This window comes from Silurus aristotelis, assembly GCF_946808225.1.
Source record: "Silurus aristotelis genome assembly, chromosome: 27".
NCBI lineage: Eukaryota > Metazoa > Chordata > Actinopteri > Siluriformes > Siluridae > Silurus > Silurus aristotelis.
In genome coordinates, this window is record NC_139600.1 from 6,958,400 (window position 1) to 6,979,449 (window position 21,050).

Consider the following 21,050-nt stretch of genomic DNA (forward strand, 5'->3'; position numbering starts at 1 on the left):
AAAGAAGCTGCTGTTCACAGTGTGCTGCATCCAAGGACACTAATGGAATGTTGAATGGAAGGAAAAGGTGGTAGAAAAAGGTAAAATGAAGCCTGTTCAAGAATTTGGGGGAGATTCACAAAAAGTGGACCGCAGCTGGAGTCAGTGCTTCAAGAGCCTCCACGCACAGACGTATCCATGGGCTACAACTGACTCATTCCTTGTGTCAAGCCACTCCTGAACCAGAGACAACGTCAGAGGTGTCTTACCTGGGCAAAGGACAAAAAGGACTGGACTGTTGCTCAGTGGGCCAAAGTGGTCTTTTCAGATGAAAGAAAATTTGCATTTCATTTGGACATCAAGGTCCCAGAGTCTGGAATAAGAAAGGAGAGGCACAGAATCCAAGTTGCTTGAGGTCCAGTGTAAAGTTTGCACAGTCAGTGGTGGTTTGGGGACTTGTGTCATCTGCTGGTGTTGGTCCACTGTGTTTTATCAAGTCCAAGGTCAGCACAGCCGTTTACCACGAAGTTTAGAGCACTTCATGCTTCCCTCTGCTGACCAGCTTTATGGAGATGCTGATTTTATTTTAAAGCAGGATTTGACACCTGCCCACAAAGTTAGTTAAATGACCATGGTGTTGGTGTGCTTGACTGGCCAGAAAACTCACCAGACCTGAACCTCATAGAGAATCTATGGGGTATTGTTAAGAGGAAAATGAGAAACAAGAGACCAAAAAAATGCAAATGAGCTGAAGGCCACTGTCAAAGAAACCTGGGTTTCCATACCACCTCAGCACTGCCACAGACTGATCACCTCAATGCCATGCCGAAATGAGGCAGTAATTAAAGCAAAAGTAGCTCCTATGATGTATTGAGTGCATATACAGTAAATAAGCATACATTCCAGAATCCAAAAATTCACTAAAAATGTTTTTTTGATTGGTCTTATGAAGTATTAAAAATTTTTGAAATAGTGAATTAGTGTGTTTTTGTTAATGTGAGCCAAAATCATCAAAATGAAAAGAAATAAACACTTAAACTACTTCAGTCTCTGTGTGATAAATCTATATAATATACAAGATTTTCTCTTTTTATTGAATTACTCAAATAAATTAACTTTTTAATGCTATTCTAATTTATTGAGATGCACCTGTAGATAGTGAATATACTCTTACAAAATGCCAGTAAGCTGGGGATTTCCCCTAAGATCATCACAGATCTGATTGGTAGTTTACAGAGTCACATATTTTCCCAACCTTCCATCATGTTACAAACCCAGTCATCTTCCATGCTTCATGAGGATATTTTTCATTGCTATGAATGTTGCCTATAGTATTCTTCGTCCACTTTATTTGTTGTAATGGACATTATCTCATGAATGTTTAGGAGCAGATGAAAGAGCTAGTGAGATCACTGGCATATTTACCAAAGGCATTAATCTCAACTCTAGAGCTGTAGTATGACCACAGCTTTTGAATACAGATTTACTTTTGATTCTTAAAGGGGGAATGAAGGTGACAGCCGAGACCCTATACTTCAGAATGGGTTAGGCATTTAAAAAAATCCAGCTTCTCATTTTTCTTCTGCACTTTTTATTATCAGTCTGCAGCACATTCATTGCTACAGCCAATCCACATTCCCAGTGCACAGAACCTGAAAAACGCTCCAATGGTGCGCTATTAGCAGTGTCCACTAACAGAAGCAGCCAGTGAGAGTATAGTTACACTCGGTGTCTAAATCCAAGCAAAGCAGCTGTACTAGGCTCCTGAATTCTGCATCTGAATTCTATACTGTTGCATTGCTGGAACAGCTCTGGCAGTTGTCTCATTCCTGTTCTAGGGGGGCTGAGTAACCAAACCTTCTGCCCATTTTATTCATGGCTGTTCCTTTTTTTTAAACTGGAGGGTTAGGGTTAGGGTTAGGGTTAGAGTTGTGTCGCCATGTCAGCACGCCTGTTCACATTAATCCAGAATGTCAAACACTTCTGACACACATCATTGTTCATGTTCTAGTTCCACAAGGCAGACCCCAGTGATGCATATATAATATTAGAGTACTAAAAGAAACAATGATGGTTACTATCTTGAATCCTCCCTCAAATCTTTGAGAAGCATGGCATGTTGGGGATCTTTTTTTAATCGCAAAGTGGTGACTTTTCCATTAGTATTTATGCAAACTAACAAACAGGTCCTGTACAAAAAAAATAAAACATTTTATAATGTATATATTATTATAAGGGGTGTAACGGTACATGTATTTGCACTGAATTTTTTTTTTTATTTTGTTAATATAATTATTATTAAACCAGGAAGTGGTTGATGCTTGCGCTTTGGATTCTTTAGCTTTTTATATCCAGCTTTATGTTTATAAAAAGTAGAAAATCCGAGTCGACAATTTGAGGAAGTGAATGAATGCAGGGTGGAAGGAATAATGACATTTGTTAAAGTTTGCTGAAATAAGTAGAACAGTTAATTAGATCATATCTTTATACACACACACACACACACACACACACACACACACACACACACACACACACACACACACACACACACACACACACACACACCTATATTACTGTATTCTGATTTAACAAATGTAAATTATTTCATTACGTTTTTCCATTAATTACATTTTATTTATTCAGTTTAATTGAATTCTCAATTTAATCAATAACATTTTTTTTATTGTGTACCGAAATTGAACCAAACTGCGACTTAAAAACCGAGGTACGTACCGACCCGTGAAATTTGTGTACTGTTTCACACCCTATATATATATATATATATAAATAAAATTGGGATATTTGAAATGCGCTTATTTTGTGCAAAAATGTAAAACTGAAAGATTAAAAAAACAAATTTACTAGTAAAAACCCTGTAGGAGTGCAAGCATATTTTGGAAAGACGAGCATTTCTTTGACGCGTTTGGTTCCAGTCACGCATTCGTCGCTCGTTACCATAGACATTCTTCCGAGTGCATTCTCGTCATTCTCTTTTGTGAATATTGTGAATTCTGTCTGTTTTTATAGTGTTTTTGTTTTATCTCACTATAAATTTTGCATCATGGGTCCCAAGAAGTCTAGTGATAGCGTTGGAAATAAGGTTGTAGAAATAATTAACCGTTGAAATAAAAAGAGAAATTGTAGAAAAGCATGAACGTGGTGTACGCACACGAGATCTTTGTCTGCAATATGGCATGTCTAGTTCAACAGTAAGTACAATCATAAAGAACAAAAAGTCATTGATTTATTTATGTTTATAATTTAATACTTTTTTTATGTATATATTGTTACAAGTATATTTGTGTGTTAAATTAGGCATAAAAAATGTTTAAGGGCTGAATGTTTAAGGTCTGGGAACGGATAAAGTCCTGCCACTTTCTGCATTAGTGTAGTGTGTAAGCCTCAGTTATATAGTAATTGATGTTTCATTTAGCACTCGTTTGGCAGAATTTGTGACAATGTCCCGCTACAGGCAGAGGAATGCAGAAAGACTGCAGAGGAGGAAAAACATAACCTGGAGGCAGAGAGAAAGGAACTACACAAAGAACTACAGGCGTCCATGATAAAGGTAGGAATGAAAAAATTATAAAATATTAAATATGATTCTTAAAACATGATATAAAATGAAAACACCGCACTGTTATTCTTGGTTTTGTTCTGAGCACTGCCATTGACAAAGCAAGTACTCCCCTTATGCCTGTGGGTTTCTTTTGAAAGACTATTTTCCTTTCAACCCAGAAAAATATAGCTATAAAGTAAAATAAAGTGAGAATGAATGTGTGTATTGTGTGTCAGATACCCTGCCGTTGATTTTGCAGCACCTCGGTGTCATTACAAAAAAAGCTTTGATGTATGCAGTCGTTGTTCTCTGAGAGATGGTGAGTTCGTTTGAGCAGTGTTATATGTGCAGGGGTGTGATCAGAGCAGGGTGTGATACATGCTTTAAGATAGCTAAGCTAACATCAGTGCATTCAATGTGACATAAAAAGCTACATTAATCCAATGGTAGGAGAATACCAGTGAGATGGTGTAAAAGAACAGAATTCAAAACAGGTTGAAAACAAATTGTGCAGCTTGTTTTCTGGATTAGTTGCAGAGATCTAATGACATGCAAAGATCTGCCAGGAGTTAATTGCAGTACTCCAGTCTTGGAATTGACAAAAGACTGAACATGCACCATAACCTCCACTGTGGACTGACAACTGTTGTTGTAAAGGAGAAACTTGCATGATTTGGTTTACCAATGGTGAAAAAGAATGACGAAAAATGTGATCCCAGTCACCATGGCATTGTTGTTTGTATCACATGAGCCAGATTAAGGATTACAAAAATGGCTGATGTTCTCAAAATTTTACACACAGCAGTATTTAGTATCGTTTCTTTTATATATATATATATATATATATATATATATATATATATATATATATATATATATATATATATATATATATATACAGTGAGGAAAATAAGTATTTGAACACGCTGCTATTTTGCAAGTTCTCCCACTTAGAAATCATGGAGGGGTCTAAAATTGTCATCGTAGGTGCATGTCCACTGTGAGAGACATAATCTATAAAAAAAAAATCCAGAAATCACAATATATGATTTTTAAACTATTTATTTGTATGATACAGCTGCAAATAAGTATTTGAACACCTGTCTATCAGCTAGAATTCTGACCCTCAAAGACCTGTTAGTCTGCCTTTAAAATGTCCACCTCCACTACATTTATTATCCTAAATTAGATGCACCTGTTTGAGGTCGTTAGCTGCATAAAGACACCTGTCCACCCCATACAATCAGTAAGAATCCAACTACTAACATGGCCAAGACCAAAGAGCTGTCCAAAGACACTAGAGACAAAATTGTACACCTCCACAATGCTGGAAAGGGCTACAGGGAAATTGCCAAGCAGCTTAATAAAAAAAGGTCCACTGTTGGAACAATCATTAGAAAATGGAAGAAGCTAAACATGACTGTCAATCTCCCTCGGACTGGGGCTCCATGCAAGATCTCACCTCGTGGGGTCTCAATGATCCTGAGGAAGGTGAGAAATCAGCCCAGAACTACACGGGAGGAGCTGGTCAATGACCTGAAAAGAGCTGGGACCACCGTTTCCAAGGTTACTGTTGGTAATACACTAAGACGTCATGGTTTGAAATCATGCATGGCACGGAAGGTTCCCCTGCTTAAACCAGCACATGTCCAGGCACGTCTTAAGTTTGCCAATGACCATTTGGATGATCCAGAGGAGTCATGGGAGAAATTCATGTGGTCAGATGAGACTAAAATAGAACTTTTGGGTCATAATTCCACTAAACGTGTTTGGAGGAAGAAGAATGATGAGTACCATCCCAAGAACACCATCCCTACTGTGAAACATGGGGGTGGTAGCATCATGCTTTGGGGGTGTTTTTCTGCACATGGGACAGGGCGACTGCACTGTATTAAGAAGAGGATGACCGGGGCCATGTATTGCGAGATTTTGGGGAACAACCTCCTTCCCTCAGTTAAAGCATTGAAGATGGGGCAAGGCTGGGTCTTCCAACATGACAATGACCCGAAGCACACAGCCAGGATAACCAAGGAGTGGCTCTGTAAGAAGCATATCAAGGTTCTGGCGTGGCCTAGCCAGTCTCCAGACCTAAACCCAATAGAGAATCTTTGGAGGGAGCTCAAACTCCGTGTTTCTCAGCGACAGGCCAGAAACCTGACTGATCTAGAGAAGATCTGTGTGGAGGAGTGGGCCAAAATCCCTCCTGCAGTGTGTGCAAACCTGGTGAAAAACTACAGGAAACGTTTGACCTCTGTAATTGCAAACAAAGGCTACTGTACCAAATATTAACATTGACTTTCTCAGGTGTTCAAATACTTATTTGCAGCTGTATCATACAAATAAATAGTTAAAAAAATCATACATTGTGATTTCTGGATTTATTTTTTTTTATTATGTCTCTCACAGTGGACATGCACCTACGATGACAATTTCAGACCCCTCCATGATTTCTAAGTGGGAGAACTTGCAAAATAGCAGGGTGTTCAAATACTTATTTTCCTCACTGTATATATATATATATATATATATATATATATATATATATATATATATATATATATATATATATATATATATATATATATATATATATATTGCCACTGATCAGGCATAACATTATGACCACCTGCCTAATATTGTGTTAGTCCCCTTTTGCTGCCAAAACAGTTCCGACCTCGAGCATTAACAGCTTTAACTTCTTTAGCAATTTGAGCTACAGGAGCTCATCTGTTGATTCGATTACGCAGACCAGCCTTTGCTCCCCACGTGCATCAATGAGCTTCGGCCACCCACGACCCAGTTGCTGGTTCACCAGTGTTCCTCACTTTTGATAGATACTAACCACTGCAGTATGAGAACAGCCCACAAGAGCTGCAGTTTTTGAGAAGCTCGTCTAGCCATCACAATCTGTGTAGTCCAGTCGTCTAGACATCACAATTTTACGCTTTTCAGACTCTCTCAAATCCTTATGCGCTCCCATTTTTTCCTGATACTAACACATAAATTTGAGGACAAAATATTAACTTGCTGCCTAATAATATCCCACTGACTAACAGGTGCCATGATGAAGAGACAATTAGTGTTATTCACTTCACCGTTTATAATGTTATAATGTCATAATGTTATGGCTGATGGAAGTATATTCCCTGCTCACAGTAACTTCAAAGTAAAAAAAAAACTGCCATCATAGCTGGGTCAAGACTACAACTTTATATTCAATTCCTTTAACAATGAACAAAGTAACAAACAGCTTTACAGGAATGTGTTGTATGCATAACCGATACCATAAGTATGCAATGGCTGAACCAAATGTATCTAAGGTAAATGTCTTTGGCAGATCCTGAACCTGGAGGACGTAATCCAGACATTGGAGAAGGAAACAGAAAAATTCAGAAGAAGTGAGGAGGAAAGAGAGCGTGAACAAGAAAGGGAAAGAAAGCAAGAGAAAGAAAAGGAAGTAACCGAGTTGGAGCCTCTGGGCAATTCTGAGTGTGAGAGACTAAATGAAGAACTGGAAAATACCCATTGTACCATAAGGCAAATGCAGGTATTTATCCAAACACACACCAAATTTTTCCCATAATTATGCTGCTCAGATAAAGAGATGTTGAAAGAAAGAAAGAGAGAGAGAGAGAGAGAGAGAGAGAGAGAGAGAGAGAGAGAGAGAGAGAGAGAGAGAGAGAGAGAGAGAGAGAGCACCATAGAAATGTTTTCCTGAAACCCATCGATCTTGCGATCAACACATCTTTCTTCCAGGTTGAATTTGATCTGGAGAAGGAAATGCTGAAGTTGGAAATCTCCACTCTCAAACAAGAGAGAAATGCACTACAGCAGTCAAGCCACAGTATGGAGGAGAGGATAAGGTATGCGTAAGATCATTAGGAGCAAACCATATAGCAAGCAAAAAAAAGAGCTTACCCATTCATCTGTTTTTTCATCCTGAACCTTTAATTCTGTACATTCCCCCATTTCAGGAAGTTGTTAAAGTGTCAAGCAAACTATAGGATGCGGTGCATAAAAAAATAAAAAAAACAACAGATTTCAGCTAAAATGTCAACTTTTTAGCTGTAGAAAAAGATCAATCTTGTCAGTCACTTCTCTTGCGGGATTTTTATTTAGATTTATTTATTCAAGCACCGTCCACCCCCCACAATAACCAAATGGGATAATCTTCATTTCATAACACATCTGCAAAGATTCTATTGTGAGATTCTGACTGTACCTCAGAATAATAAACTATTGAGAATATATATATTCAGGGTCAACCCTATAAGAAAATTTACAAGCCTGCCTAAACTTTGGCAAGAATATTACATTTTCTTATGAGACCACAGTAATTTTTCAGTATAATTCTATCAGATCGGTTTGGCATAGTAACAAAACAGTTTAATCAGCTGAAAGACGTACAGGCTACGATAATTTTAATCGTTATTTGTTCCATGAGTTACCAGGTGAGACTGCCAGGTTTTGGCCATGTGCAGGTTCAGTATTCTATAATACAAAGCAGGTGGCAGTAGTGATGCAGGTCCCAATGCTATCACTCTACTGTGCAGTTGAACTATGACTGGTGTTTGTGATGAAGAAGCTCTCTGGTTGATTTATAAATCTCTTAGTGGAAAATTGACTATGTTATAATTATAATTAGTATATGTTAGTATATGTTAGAATTACAAATATTGAAGTTGACTTAGTCCACCTATTAATACCACCACTATCACGTCGCGATTATAGAAACCATCAATACAATACAAAAACGCAATATAACAATTACAGTGATACAGAGATAAAATACCATTTTACTAAAGCAAGAAACCAAGTTAAGACCCCAAACCTCTACATTACAACCGCAAATGTGCACCTACATCATCTGGAGCAGTTCAGAATCAATATTTGTCAAATAACATGACAAAAACATAAAAATGTAAATAAAATATAACCTACTCACCAGAGATGCAGACTCATAATGTGCACCGCTCCTCAGAGGCTGTAATCCAGTGGTACCGCTCGTATTCACTGGTCTGGAAGTGGAGATCAAACCCTTTCCTGGGCTGAGACACGCTAGATAGCTTTGAGGCTGGCCGACCTCCTCACCATGTCTAGCTTTTCTTCAATATTTTTAAGTATGTCCGAAATATTAATTTCTCTTCCTCCGTAGGCATAAAAAAGTGTAACTCAGATGTATTAATGTGTGCAGAGCTACAGACGTGTTTTACCAGTCGAACTTGGCTGTAACAGTTTCCCTCTGAACAACCAATCAGAGGATGGAAAAATGCTGACGCTATACTGGGCCAGCTAACTGCACTGTGAGGGAAATGTGAAATCTGATTGGTTAAAGAAACAGAGCTATTTATTAAGAAGACTTTGGTAAAAAAGGGCCAGCACTACTGAATCTGAAGGCCCTGGGCAGATTTTGGTTGACATGGCAGCACATAGAGGCTGAAATCTGATTGGACAAAAAAATCTAACATCCACATACACGTACTGAAATCAGTGCAGCCAAGAGAAACGCTACAAAATGAAGAGAATAAACTGTTGGGAATAAATTAATACAATTTCATGGAACAAATATTTATGTTGTAAATGTAGGTCAGTGCTTCTGATAGTGTTTAGGCCAGCAGAGAAGGCTTTGCAGTCCCTGTCTGCCCACCACTGGGTTTTTGTTACATGTAGAGGTTGACCGATAGTGGGTTTTACCAATACCGATAGATAGATTGAATCGTACTTGCCGATAACCGATTTATCACCCGATAGTTTTGAAAATGTATACTGGAAAAAAGACTAGTAAACTATAAAATAGTACTAAACTTTATTACAAAGATAAAAAACAGTAGTAAATTATAAAAATGTGCTAAATTAAATAAACATAAATATATATTAAAGCCATCCCTTTACTCCTGTAATTATATTTTAGATTGTGTTTTTATTTTGTTAAATTTGTCAGAAATGTTGCTCTTTCATTTAATGGATACAATCTAATACAACATACTGCATGTCTGTCTAGGCTGCAGTTTGAGAAGCATTTCTGTGATCATGTAGCAGATCTACAGAAAGATAAAGAAAAAGAGATCCAAGACATTAATCTGCATTGGCAACAAAGGATAGATGAACTACAGACACAGGTAGCACACGCACTCTTAATATGATATGCAAAGAAAATTATTTCATTGTGCTATAATGTATATGTAACAAATTATGGATATTCTATTCTATTCTATTCTATTCTATTCTATTCTATTCTATTCTATTCTTCTACTTACACACAGTTACACGCATAGCTGTTTGTCTTCTTGTAAAACTTACTTTGTGCCACATATATAGCTTCAGGAAAAAGAATTGCTATTCCAGCGGAGCACGGAAGAAAGAGATAGGGTGGACTGCCATGATAATGAAGAGCTGGAAAGAATGAAGCTGGAGATTCAAAAAACGATAGAAATGAACAGCTCTCTGAGTGCCCAGCTTTATGCTACAATGCAGGAGAAAGAAAAGTTGATGCAGAAACAGCAGTTACAGGTAAATTGCAAAAGCCATTAGAATACTGTATCATTTGAGCCATTGTTTTTATTTTATTCTCTTTTTTTGTGACAGCTCATCAGAAGGATCGGGGGTAAAATGTGGCTGAAGTGTAAAATCATTTTATCAGACCCTGATCGTGATGAAGCTGACACTAATAATACAGAAGGATGATGTTATACGTTTTGTTAAATAGGTTATACAAGAGGAAGACGAGGAGGAGGAAGTGGTGAAGGGAAATGGCTTAACAGACGGGAAAAGAGATGATCGTGGATGGCATCAGCGAGAGCAGGAGTTGTTACAGGTGGAGAGACTCAACCACCAGCATGCCTTACAGTCTCTGGAGAAACAAGCAAGTGAGGAGCTGCAGGCAGAAAGACAACACCTTCACACCCAGTACAAGCTACAGTTAGGTAAGCATGTGAAACACCATTAACATCATCACCATTAACATCATTAACTGGTTAAAAATCAATAATAATAATAAAAAAACATTTATTTATATATATATATGTATATATATATATATATATATATATATATATATATATATATATATATATATATATATATATATATATATATAATTTTTTTATTGTTTATTATTCTGAGGTACAGTATATTACTAACTTACACAAAATTTTTGACAAATTTTATATATATATATATATACAATAATGTGATGAAATTTAAAAAGAATAAACACATTTAATGGGTCATACTTTAAGGATTAGAAATGTTTTTTTAGTACTTTATTTTATCTACTTATACGTTCAGCTATTATCTATTATCTATTTATTCGTCTATCTATCCTTCATTTTTTATTTTAGGTGGACTGGTAGTTCAGTGGTTTAGGTGCTGGGTGACTGATTGGAAGGTTGGGGGTGCAAGCCCCCGGGCCAGTCATGTTACAGTGCCCCTGGAGCACAGATGATTGAGGGCCTTGCTCAAGGACCCAAGAGTGGCAGCTTGGAGATACCAGGGTTCGAACACCTCAAGTTTCTGATCAGTAGCCCAGAGCCTAAACCACTGAGCTGCCACCACCTCCCTCATGCTTATTCATCCATTTAGTTTCCTTCCCCTTTCATTGGTGGATTCCAGTGGCAGTACTTGGTGATTGTCATTCAATGCTCCTCTATACCCTACCATGGATTTCAGAGCTCTAGTAGTTCTCTAAACATTCTCAAACCAAGGTACCTACTCTTGGTACTTCTATTGTGAGGAGGACAGCCCCTTACTCAGAGGCTATCCCAAATGATCAGATACTCACCCAGTCACAACACTTACTTAGTGAGCATGAATGTCTCCTGTCTCCCCAAGTATCACATTTTACATGGAGGATTTTGCAGTGACAGCACTGTGATTTATATAATGCAATACGTTCATTCTTCCACTAGTATTTCACTGTGTTTGACATGTCACCATGCCTCTCTTTTAATGTGTTGGGAGTTATCTGTGTTTCTCTCTCTCTCTCTCTCTCTCTCTCTCTCTCTCTCTCTCTCTCTCTCTCTCTCTCTCTCTCTCTCTCTCTCTTTCTTTCTCTCTCTCTCTCTCTCTCTCTCTCTCTCTCTCTCTCTCTCTCTCTCTCTCTCTCTCTCTTTCTCATTGTATGTATATATATGTGTATCTGTGTGTATCTGTGTGTGTGTGTGTGTGTGTGTGTGTGTGTGTGTGTGTGTGTGTGTGTGTGTGTGTGTGTAGAAAAACAGAAAGCAGAGTTAACACAACAGCACACTGAATGGGTCAGGCAGGTCACGCAGAGGCATATGCAGCAGATAGAAGATCTGCAGAATGAACTCCAGACACATACAGAGATGATGGCTTTACAACAGGTAAAATGTGCAAATCCTGGCATTACTAAACCTGAGTACAGAAACACACCATACAGCATACATGCATATGACAAATATACACTCTGTAGCTTGACCATTTCACTCTTTGTCTCACTCTCTCGCTTTCTGCAAGGACCTGAAGCAGCAGAACCGTCTGCAGTCACTTGAGAGGCAGCTGGATGAGAGGAGCAGTGAGGTGCAAGAGCTAAAACGACAGAATAAGGAACTGAGAGAACGAGTGCATGAACTCGGCATAGAGAAAAAAATCAGCATGAACCTCAAACCAAAGAGCAGCAGAAGGTCAGAATAATTTTCATATATACATTATATATGAAACTTTTATATATAAACGTTTGTGGACACTTGACCATACATTTCATATGCACTTTTTGAACTTCCATCATTAGTCTGCATTTCCAGTTATAATAACTTTTACAAGTAAGATGTTCCACTAGATTTTGGAGTGTGTTGTATTTGTGGTGACTTCAGCTACAAGAGTGTTAGTAAAGTCAGGTACTGATGTAGGTAAGGTGAGGTGGCCTGGGGTGCAGTCAGTGTTCACATTCATCCCAAAGGTGTTTAGTAGGGTTAAGGTCAGAACTTTGTAGCAGGCCACCAAAGATCTTTTGGTTTTTCCCGGTTTCACAAGCTTTAAGCAAAAAAACTGAGCTTCATAATATTAGACCAATAAAATTGCCGAACGGGTTCAGGTGAACCAATGAAATTCTTTATATAAAATCAGATGCGCTCCCACTGAATCAGACTGCACCACATCATAAATATGGATGATGTTCCTCTGACGTTTGACCTGCCGCTCACTCGGACTGTCAACAGGAAACGCGAATCATTCGTCACGCTGAAAACAACCGGGCATGAAAACACACTTCACCTGTGTTCTGAGCTGCACGGCATCGGGAGAAAAGATTCACCGATGGTGATTTTTAAACGCAAGACGATGCCAAAAGATAAACTCTCGAGAGAAATTGTTGTGAAAGGAAGGAGGAAGACAGTGAACAATGACTTTTTTTGGTAGGCTACTGTTTAGATACAAGCTGTGTAACAGTCACTGTTTTCATTAAAGGCTTATAGACAGGTGCGGCTTATTTATGTTCAAAATAAAAATCTTTGTTAAATTCAGTGGGTGCGGCTTATATTTGGGTGCGTTTAATAGTCCGGAAATTACGGTACTTTAAATGAATGGAATATTTAACGCTACCACATCCAGAAACATCCTGTACAGTTGTGTACCTCCAACTTTGTGGTAAAGCATTAGGGATTGTAAGATTCTGTGACTCGCATCGGTGCATCGGCATGAACCTAAACACTCTGATGCATCAATTTAAAAAAGTGTGTATGGGATACAAGTTGGCATTTGTATTATTAAATTATTTGCATAAACAAAAATAAATATTTATTTATATATAATTATTTATAATAACAATTAAAAATTAAAATAATTTGTGATCAATATTTTATATGTTAATTGGTTTCTCCTCGCTAAACTGTTTCTCGAGCGCGTTCTCTCAGCACCACTGCTGCTACGTGAATATGACGTATCACAACACTACGGAGACGGAGGCGTGTCCTGAGAGTCACATAGAATACAGATTAACATGGCAGAGGTAGAGCTGCATCTTCCTGGAGACAGAACAGGAAAATAATATTTGGTTTTTATTTAATCTTTTTTCTCTTTTTTTTTCTGCACTAAAAAGGTCTGTTTGTGAAGGAGTCATGCGTTAGAAGTCAGAAGGCACTTAAATAAATTTATGATTTGCTGTCTGTCTCAACCAAAGAAAAAACAGTAATCTATCAGTACTATATTGAATTGCACAGCATAGTTTATTTTTCATTGCATCGTATTGCATTGAATTGCATTGTTTTGAATCAAATCGAAATCGCACTGCATCGTGATAGGGATCAATTGTAGCGCATTACATCGGTAGTTGATTCATATGTATCTTTATTGTATCTTATCGTTGGAAATGCTTCAAGATGCAAATTGCATCAGCCTCTGTAAAAAGCAAATCCCTAAAACATATACTGAATCTCTGAACTGTCGATTCTGTTCCCTTCTTTTACTGCTATTTACACAGAATTTTTTTGTGAACTCTGTTTTGACGAAGTTCAAGGTCCAGGCCATTGCATGTCTATTTGAGTTTTTCTATTAGTACTTAAAATTTCAGTATTTTTGCAGGTTGTCCAGTTTCTGGAAGGAGAAAGGGGATGTGGGTGGATCGAGGGATGTGGAGGAAGACAGGAATGATGAAACCCAGAGTGAAATGGAGACCATGAAACCTGAGGAGAAAAAGGATATAAAGTCCACCATGTCTGATTTTACCTCTGTCCAAACGCAACTACATGCCCACATTGTTGCCTGCGAAACAGAGAAAGCATTATTCTTAATATATCTTTTCAATAATGCACCACTTCCTCACATTTCTTACAACATATATAGCTCTGGCATGCACACAACTAAGCCTATATTCAATCATACAAAATAACTGTTTTTGTATATGTAAAAATATAGTCTGAAAGAGAGAGAGGAGATGGGTAAAAGAAGAGCAGAGGACCTGCACATCATTTCTAAACTGCAAGACAAGCTCAATGAGAGAGACCAGCTCATCAAGAGACTGGTGGTTAGTACAAAAGATATAGATAAATGCAGGCACATAAGGCCTGTGTACACTAATTATGATCATAATTGATCACATTAAAATGTGTACACTAATTATGATCATACACAAACTAAGATTCCATTTTTGTTCTTTTGTCCACCAGGACGACCTCCATCAGCTATCCCAACATCCTCCTCTTAGCAGCGATGTGACTATGAAGTCCTACCACCTCAGGACACAATCAGGAAGTCTCACACCTACCATGAAGGTTAGTTTCACAAATCTCACACAGAGATGAGCACAGGAGTGTGTGATTATAAGAATTGTCCTTTATACAGTCTTGTACAGTCAGTTGACGTTGTGGAACCAGGAGCTACTGAGCAAATAAAAAAATAGCTAAATATCAATATCGAGATCATCATAGATCCAACACCAATTCCTCCATGCCAGAGCTTTTAAATGTTTAATGATGGAGAAACAGCAGATGTAGAATGTAATCTTTTGAGTAGCGATTAAGAGGTTGTTTATCCTTAAACACTCCATGAAGTGGGATTCAAAGTGCGCTGGGACGTCTCTAGATGGTTTGGGATGTTTCCAGGGTCTAATAAAAAGCACAAGTTTGATCAAATGTACTGGGGCACAAGGTTGTGATGTGATGTGTTATATTTATGCCTTTATACGTTTTTAATCTGCACTTTAACTGGGAGAGTGTGTCTGAGCCCCGAACACTGTCAGGAAGACTATTACAAAGTTTAGAAGCTAAATGTGAGAATGATCTACCACCTTTAGTGTCAGGGGAATGCGGGTGACTGGGTTAGTGAGGACCCAAATGCAGGATGTGAGCAGGTACTGGGCAGGCACGAAAATCCTGGGGCATGAGGAAGGTTGGGTGCCGGCAGCAGACACAGTGGGACTTGAGGCGAACTGCCACTGGGTAGAAAGCTTTGGAGGTCAGGAAAGGTTAAATGAAGCATAGAGCAAGCCTCCAGCTGGCTGCCCCTAGCACCGAGGCTTTGTGGCCGATGTGCTGAGGTCTGGAGCGCCCTTGGTGCTCAGAGGTCTGAAGAGGAGCAGCGCCGTCGGCGTAGAGGTCTAAAGCGGAGCAGCACCCTCGGCAGGGCTCGGGAGTGGAGCGGCGCCCTCGGCGGTGCTCGGGATCGGAGCGACGTCCTCGGTGGGGTTGACAGGCTGGGAAGCAAGTTTGGCCAATCAGACAGACTGGGGGGTTGTGCTTGGCAGGGCAGACAGGCAGAGCGGTGAGCTCAGCAGGTCAGGAGAGCTGGAAGCTGGGAGCTGGAACCCCCAGCCAGGCAGCCACCCCAGCAGGGCCCAGGGGATGTTTTGAGATGTCATCCATGGCCAACATGCATGACATAGATTGTTCATGACGCACCCAAAAATAGTCGGTTGGGTAACCATCTCGGTTGGGTCTCTGAATTGCCAGTTTAAGGTACGCTTTAGTGCATCTGCTGGGTCCATTGTTGGCCAGATTATTTTGTTTGGAACCGGGACACGATGCAAGGCCAGATTATTCTGTCAGGGGTGACTGGGTGAGTGAGAAAAAAAATGCAGGATGCGAGCAGGTGTATAATAAAGTTCTTTAATGAAGGTCAGCACAGTTCCAAAAACAGTTCCAGTGACAGACCAATGGGGCACAGAGGGTAAAAACACAGTCCGAAAAACAGTCCAGGGTTTGAACACAATTATTTATTCATATAATGATTGAATTGTAACACATGATTTTACCATGCATAAAAAAGCTAAATTATTCTATGCTGCTTCTCAAAATACTTAAACTTATTGCAACATAAAATATTATTGAATGTAAATTGTCAATACTGAACACTGAAAGATATTTAACATGAGAAACTAAAATCAACTACAAAACAGCTCAAGTTCTTTGTATAAATGTTTGGAAAGAGTGTGGTGATTTTGTACTGCAGACTCTTTAAATTTTTTATTAGGTTGTAAATAAATGTGTTGGTGTTGACTTAAAACAAACATTTGGTACAAATAATACTAATGAACAAGTCCTCTAAGTGTGAGTATTGAGCCTTTTTTACTGGGCAACCTTAAATCAGTTATTACAGATAAATAAATGTAAATAAATAACTAACTAACTAAAAAAAAATCATAATAAACCTACACAATCTGCAGTTGCTTAGGATTTTATGCTTGAAATAAGATCAGTAAGATTTAATGGCTAGAAATAAAATTGTAAGTCTTGTCTAAATTAGTATATAGTTTAATAGTTTTTGTAGTGTAATCAAGTGATGAGCAGGAATCACTGTTTAATGCCATATGGTGATATTGTGGTGATATCACTGAAGTTTTAATATTCAGCTTTATAATCTTGCAATCTTATAATTAAAGAAAGGAAGCTGACGAACATCCATAAACTGTTATGTTGTAGATGCTTCCATTTGGCACAACAGCAAAGAGTTCACAAGTTTGAATCATGAAAATGCTACTGCTACCTATAAATTTGAGTTCCAAATGAATAACTATGGTTGTGCTGTCCAGGTGGAAGGGATGGCATTAGTCTCTCAGTTAGTGTGACACTAACTAATAATAAGTGTGTGTAAGTTTATGTACAGTATCTCACAAAAGTGAGTATGCCCTTAACATTTCTGCAACTATTTTAGTATATCTTCTCAATGGATAAAAATGCTACAGAGATTAAACTTGTATTTATTTTAAAGTAGTCGATGTGCAGCTTGTTCAGCAGTACAGATTTACTGTCCTCTAAAAATAACTCAACATACAGCCATTATTGTCTAAATAACTGCCAACCAAAAGTGAGTACACCGTCAGTGAACATGTCAAAACTGTGTCCAAAGTGTCAATATTTTGTGTGAACACCATTGTTATCCAGCACTTCCTTAATTCTCCTGAGCATGGAATTTACCAGAGCTGCACAGGTTGTTGCTGGGATCCTCTTCCACTCCTCTATAATGATATCACAGAGTTGCTAGTCGCATGGCACATCTACACCTTCAGCTTGATGGTGCCCAACAGGTGCTCAATAGGGTTCAGTTCTGGAGACATACTTGGCCACTCACCTTCAGCTTTCTCAGCAAGGCAGTTGTCATCATGTTCTGCTTCAGAATGTCACAGTACATGTTGGAATCCATGTTTCCCTAAATAAAATTCTAATTCTTAAATCCTCAGAGAGTCTTTACCATGAGGTGCATGTTAAACATCCAGTGGTCAATATGAGAGAATTGTACTATGGGCTGTGAAGCTGTATTTGAAAAAAAGCTTTCAGGCAAGCGAAGCAAATGTACTTTGTCATGTTTCCAGAGAAAGATCTTGGATGACATCCCAACAAGTGGAACCAGCATACCAAGTCTCAGTTCAGTGGAGGGGGCATTGCCCAAGTCATCACATTTGTCAAGTCGCTCGATCCTCCCATTACAGACTCCAATTTCTGTTCATCCTGAAGCCAAGGCTTCTGTTCGACACACGTTTTCTCCCAGTCATGACCTCCTGCACCAGTTGCACCTCAACAACAGCAAGCACATCAGGTAATTACAGACACTTGTGCAAATGAATACACATTGGCATATGTAACTATAATAACTGTTGTGAAAAAAACAAAGATTTTTAGAGTTTGTTAAATTTTTTACGCTAATAACAAATTGTCCCTTATGAGTTTTTTTAGAAACTGCTGATCCTAAATATCGATCACACAGCGGTTTGTAGAGTTCACCACACAATGGTGTGAAAAACAGAAAACGTGAGTGGAGGGTCTGCAGTCTGAAAGGCCTTTTACATAAGAGATATAAGTGGAGAATGACCAGATTGGTCTGAGTTTACAGAAAGTCTACAGCAGGGGTCACCAACCTTTTTTGAAACTGAGAGCTAGTTCTTGGTTACCAGTTATTGTGAAGGGCTACCGGTTTGATACACACTTCTTGAATAACAAATTTGCTCAATTTACCTTTAATTATATGTTATTATTGATAATGAATGATATTCATCTATATCTAGTCATCTATATTTTGATATTGTCATTTTTAAATTCACACCAATGCAAGTGTGATTTTGTCAGGGAACCACCAGACACGCTCTAACGGTCACTCAGCCTCTCCCTGCTCTAATCACCTACAATTGTTCCCCATTACCTTTCCCATTTATAAGATCCCGATTCCACCTCACTCACGGTTGGATCTACTCGTTGCCATGAGAGATCTACCGGACGTCCTACCACTAGTATTCCCAATACTTCCATGCTCCTGGCTCCGCTTTGGAGGAAGCGCTCAAGATAGGTTTGCCTTTAACGGTTCACATTGGCGATCATCCCTGGACTACCCGCATTACGGATCCTACCCTCATAAAGGATTATACCCGCTCTCCGGTTCGTACTTCTCCTCAAGCCTCTGCCTTGTATCTGTTCAGACTAAATAAAGACAAGGTGTGTAACCATACGCCGGTTTCCGACTCTCAGTCTATCCGTGACAGATTTTTTAAAAAATAGCAACAAAAAAATTTGATGCAGCTCACTTGTAAGTGGCGCTATGGTGAGCTATTTTTAGAAAAGGCACACGGGCGACTCGTGTGGTCCTTGCGGGTGACCTGTGAACCATGTTGGTGACCCATGGTCTAGAGTAACTCCAATAAGCTTTACAACAGTGGTGAGCTGAAAATAAGTGCAGAACATGTCACACCAGTTTATGTGTTCCTGAGCTCATGATATCCTTTGATTTCTTTTCTTGGCTGTGGAACCCATGGTGTTTTATTTTGTTGTTGCCCATCCACTTTTTTTATGCCTCCTTGATTGACCGTCGTTCTGTAGTATGATCTCGAACAAGCTACATCAACTTCACACTGAAGAAGGTTATTGGGTATATTGCATTCACTGAATACATGAATATGAATAGTGTGGCCTGCTGGATTTCACCAGTGCAACTTCTGCAGGTTTCTCCTGTACCCAACTAATGAGACACAACAATATCAAAGCTCACACAAAAATATTTCATGTCAATTGTGTGACTGGATAAAGTTTATTTTAATAATGAGTTCTTTATGTCCTTGTTGTTCCATGTATTGTTATGTTTGATGATGTATGTGTCTGTTTTAGAGCTCAGTCTGAAAAGCGTGTGATTGAAACAGGACCTGACAGCCAAGACCCCAAGAGGCAGGAGTGGTTCACCAAATACTTCTCTTTCTGAGCATTGTGGATCACGATTTTCTGATATAGTCATCTGTTCAGACATTTCTTGAACCAACACTCAGAGTTTGAGGAACTACAGTATACAAGCACATACAGACTGGTAATAAAAAACTACAGGTGCCTTTGTTATTCTCTGTGTGGCCGCTTATGGAAGCACAAAAACAAATGATTAGTTTTTCGTTTTTCACCTATCCGTACAAATTATGCTGCCATACATTCTGCGATTGTGACTGTGAAATGGAAGTAAAACCATGAATCCTCATAAATAAACCTGAAACAAATGATGCAACATGTACAGTTTCTGATCATATCTTAATAAGAGGAATATTATTTATTGTAAGTGTATGCTGCATGATGTAATGTCTCTAAATGTATAACCAAATAAAAGATTAACTCTTGTTAAAAAAAGTTGTTCATTACTACATATATTTTGGAAGTACTTGAAGATCAAGCAGACATTTTGCTTGAGAGATTGTCTATAAGCATGTTTATTTTTTTTTTAATCGTTGAGAAGACTCTTCGAGCATCTGACTCTCTCCACCATCTAGAGTCTCTGTGCTCTAGATTCTCCAAGCTTCCGGATTCTTCACGATCTCCTGACCCTCTCCACGCTGTAGACTCTTCGCGCTCCCAACTCTCTCGGAACTCCCAATTCTCTCCACTATCTAGAGTCCGCGCTCCTGATTCTTTACACGCTCTAGACTCTCAGCGCTCCCGACTCTTTCACGCTCTAGACTCTCCGCTTCCGATTCTCTCTGAACTCCCTACTCTTTCCGTGCTCTAGACTCTCAGCGCTCCCGACTCTTTCACGCTCTAGACTCTCCGCTTCCGATTCTCTCTGAACTCCCTACTCTTTCCGTGCTCTAGACTCTCAGCGCTCCCGACTCTTTCACGCTCTAGACTCTCCGCTTCCGATTCTCTCTGAACTCCCTACTCTTTCCGTGCTCTAGACTCTCAGCGCTCCCGACTCTTTCACGCTCTAGACTCTCCGCTTCCGATTCTCTCTGAACTCCCTACTCTTTCCGTGCTCTAGACTCTCAGCGCTCCCGACTCTTTCTGCGCTCTAGAGTCTCCGCGCTCTCGACTCCATCCGCACTCCCTTTGCTTCCAACTCCCGTACATAATACATATAATATAATTTACTTATTAATCTATTCCATGTATAATTAAAATTTACCCCATAATCCAGAACCAGTGAAACTTAATTTGTTGATTCATTAAAAAAATCTGAACCCCCAAACTCAATTAAATTAAATAAAAATATAAAGTTGTATATTTTTCTGTGCGACCCGGTGCTTGGGATCGTTGAAATGCATATTAGTGGGTTTTATAGCGCCATCTACAGGCGTGAAATGGTAACATCGTCAATACTGGAC

General features: G+C 38.9%; 1 protein-coding gene and 1 long non-coding RNA gene across 3 annotated transcripts in view; one reads left to right on the top strand and one right to left on the bottom strand.

Moving 5' to 3' along the window:
• Window positions 1–20,082, top strand: part of fam184b (family with sequence similarity 184 member B) — a 37,192-nt gene extending 17,110 nt beyond the window's left edge. Inside the window, exons 7-19 of one of the 2 annotated variants that reach the window (XM_083532530.1) lie at window positions 3,455–3,550; window positions 6,879–7,088; window positions 7,298–7,404; window positions 9,543–9,660; window positions 9,860–10,051; window positions 10,248–10,464; window positions 11,753–11,883; window positions 12,017–12,183; window positions 14,078–14,269; window positions 14,411–14,519; window positions 14,662–14,766; window positions 17,802–18,025; window positions 19,582–20,082. In XM_083532530.1, the coding sequence (XP_083388656.1) occupies window positions 3,455–3,550; window positions 6,879–7,088; window positions 7,298–7,404; window positions 9,543–9,660; window positions 9,860–10,051; window positions 10,248–10,464; window positions 11,753–11,883; window positions 12,017–12,183; window positions 14,078–14,269; window positions 14,411–14,519; window positions 14,662–14,766; window positions 17,802–18,025; window positions 19,582–19,672 (1,959 nt within the window). In that variant the 3' untranslated portion in view covers window positions 19,673–20,082. Of the gene's footprint in view, window positions 1–3,454; window positions 3,551–6,878; window positions 7,089–7,297; window positions 7,405–9,542; window positions 9,661–9,859; window positions 10,052–10,247; window positions 10,465–11,752; window positions 11,884–12,016; window positions 12,184–14,077; window positions 14,520–14,661; window positions 14,767–17,801; window positions 18,026–19,581 lie in introns of those variants that run through there. The other variant, XM_083532529.1, reaches the window with a different exon arrangement.
• Window positions 1–21,050, bottom strand: part of LOC310721220 — a 91,024-nt gene that overhangs the window by 37,749 nt on the left and 32,225 nt on the right. The gene's annotated exons all lie outside the window — the stretch shown is intronic.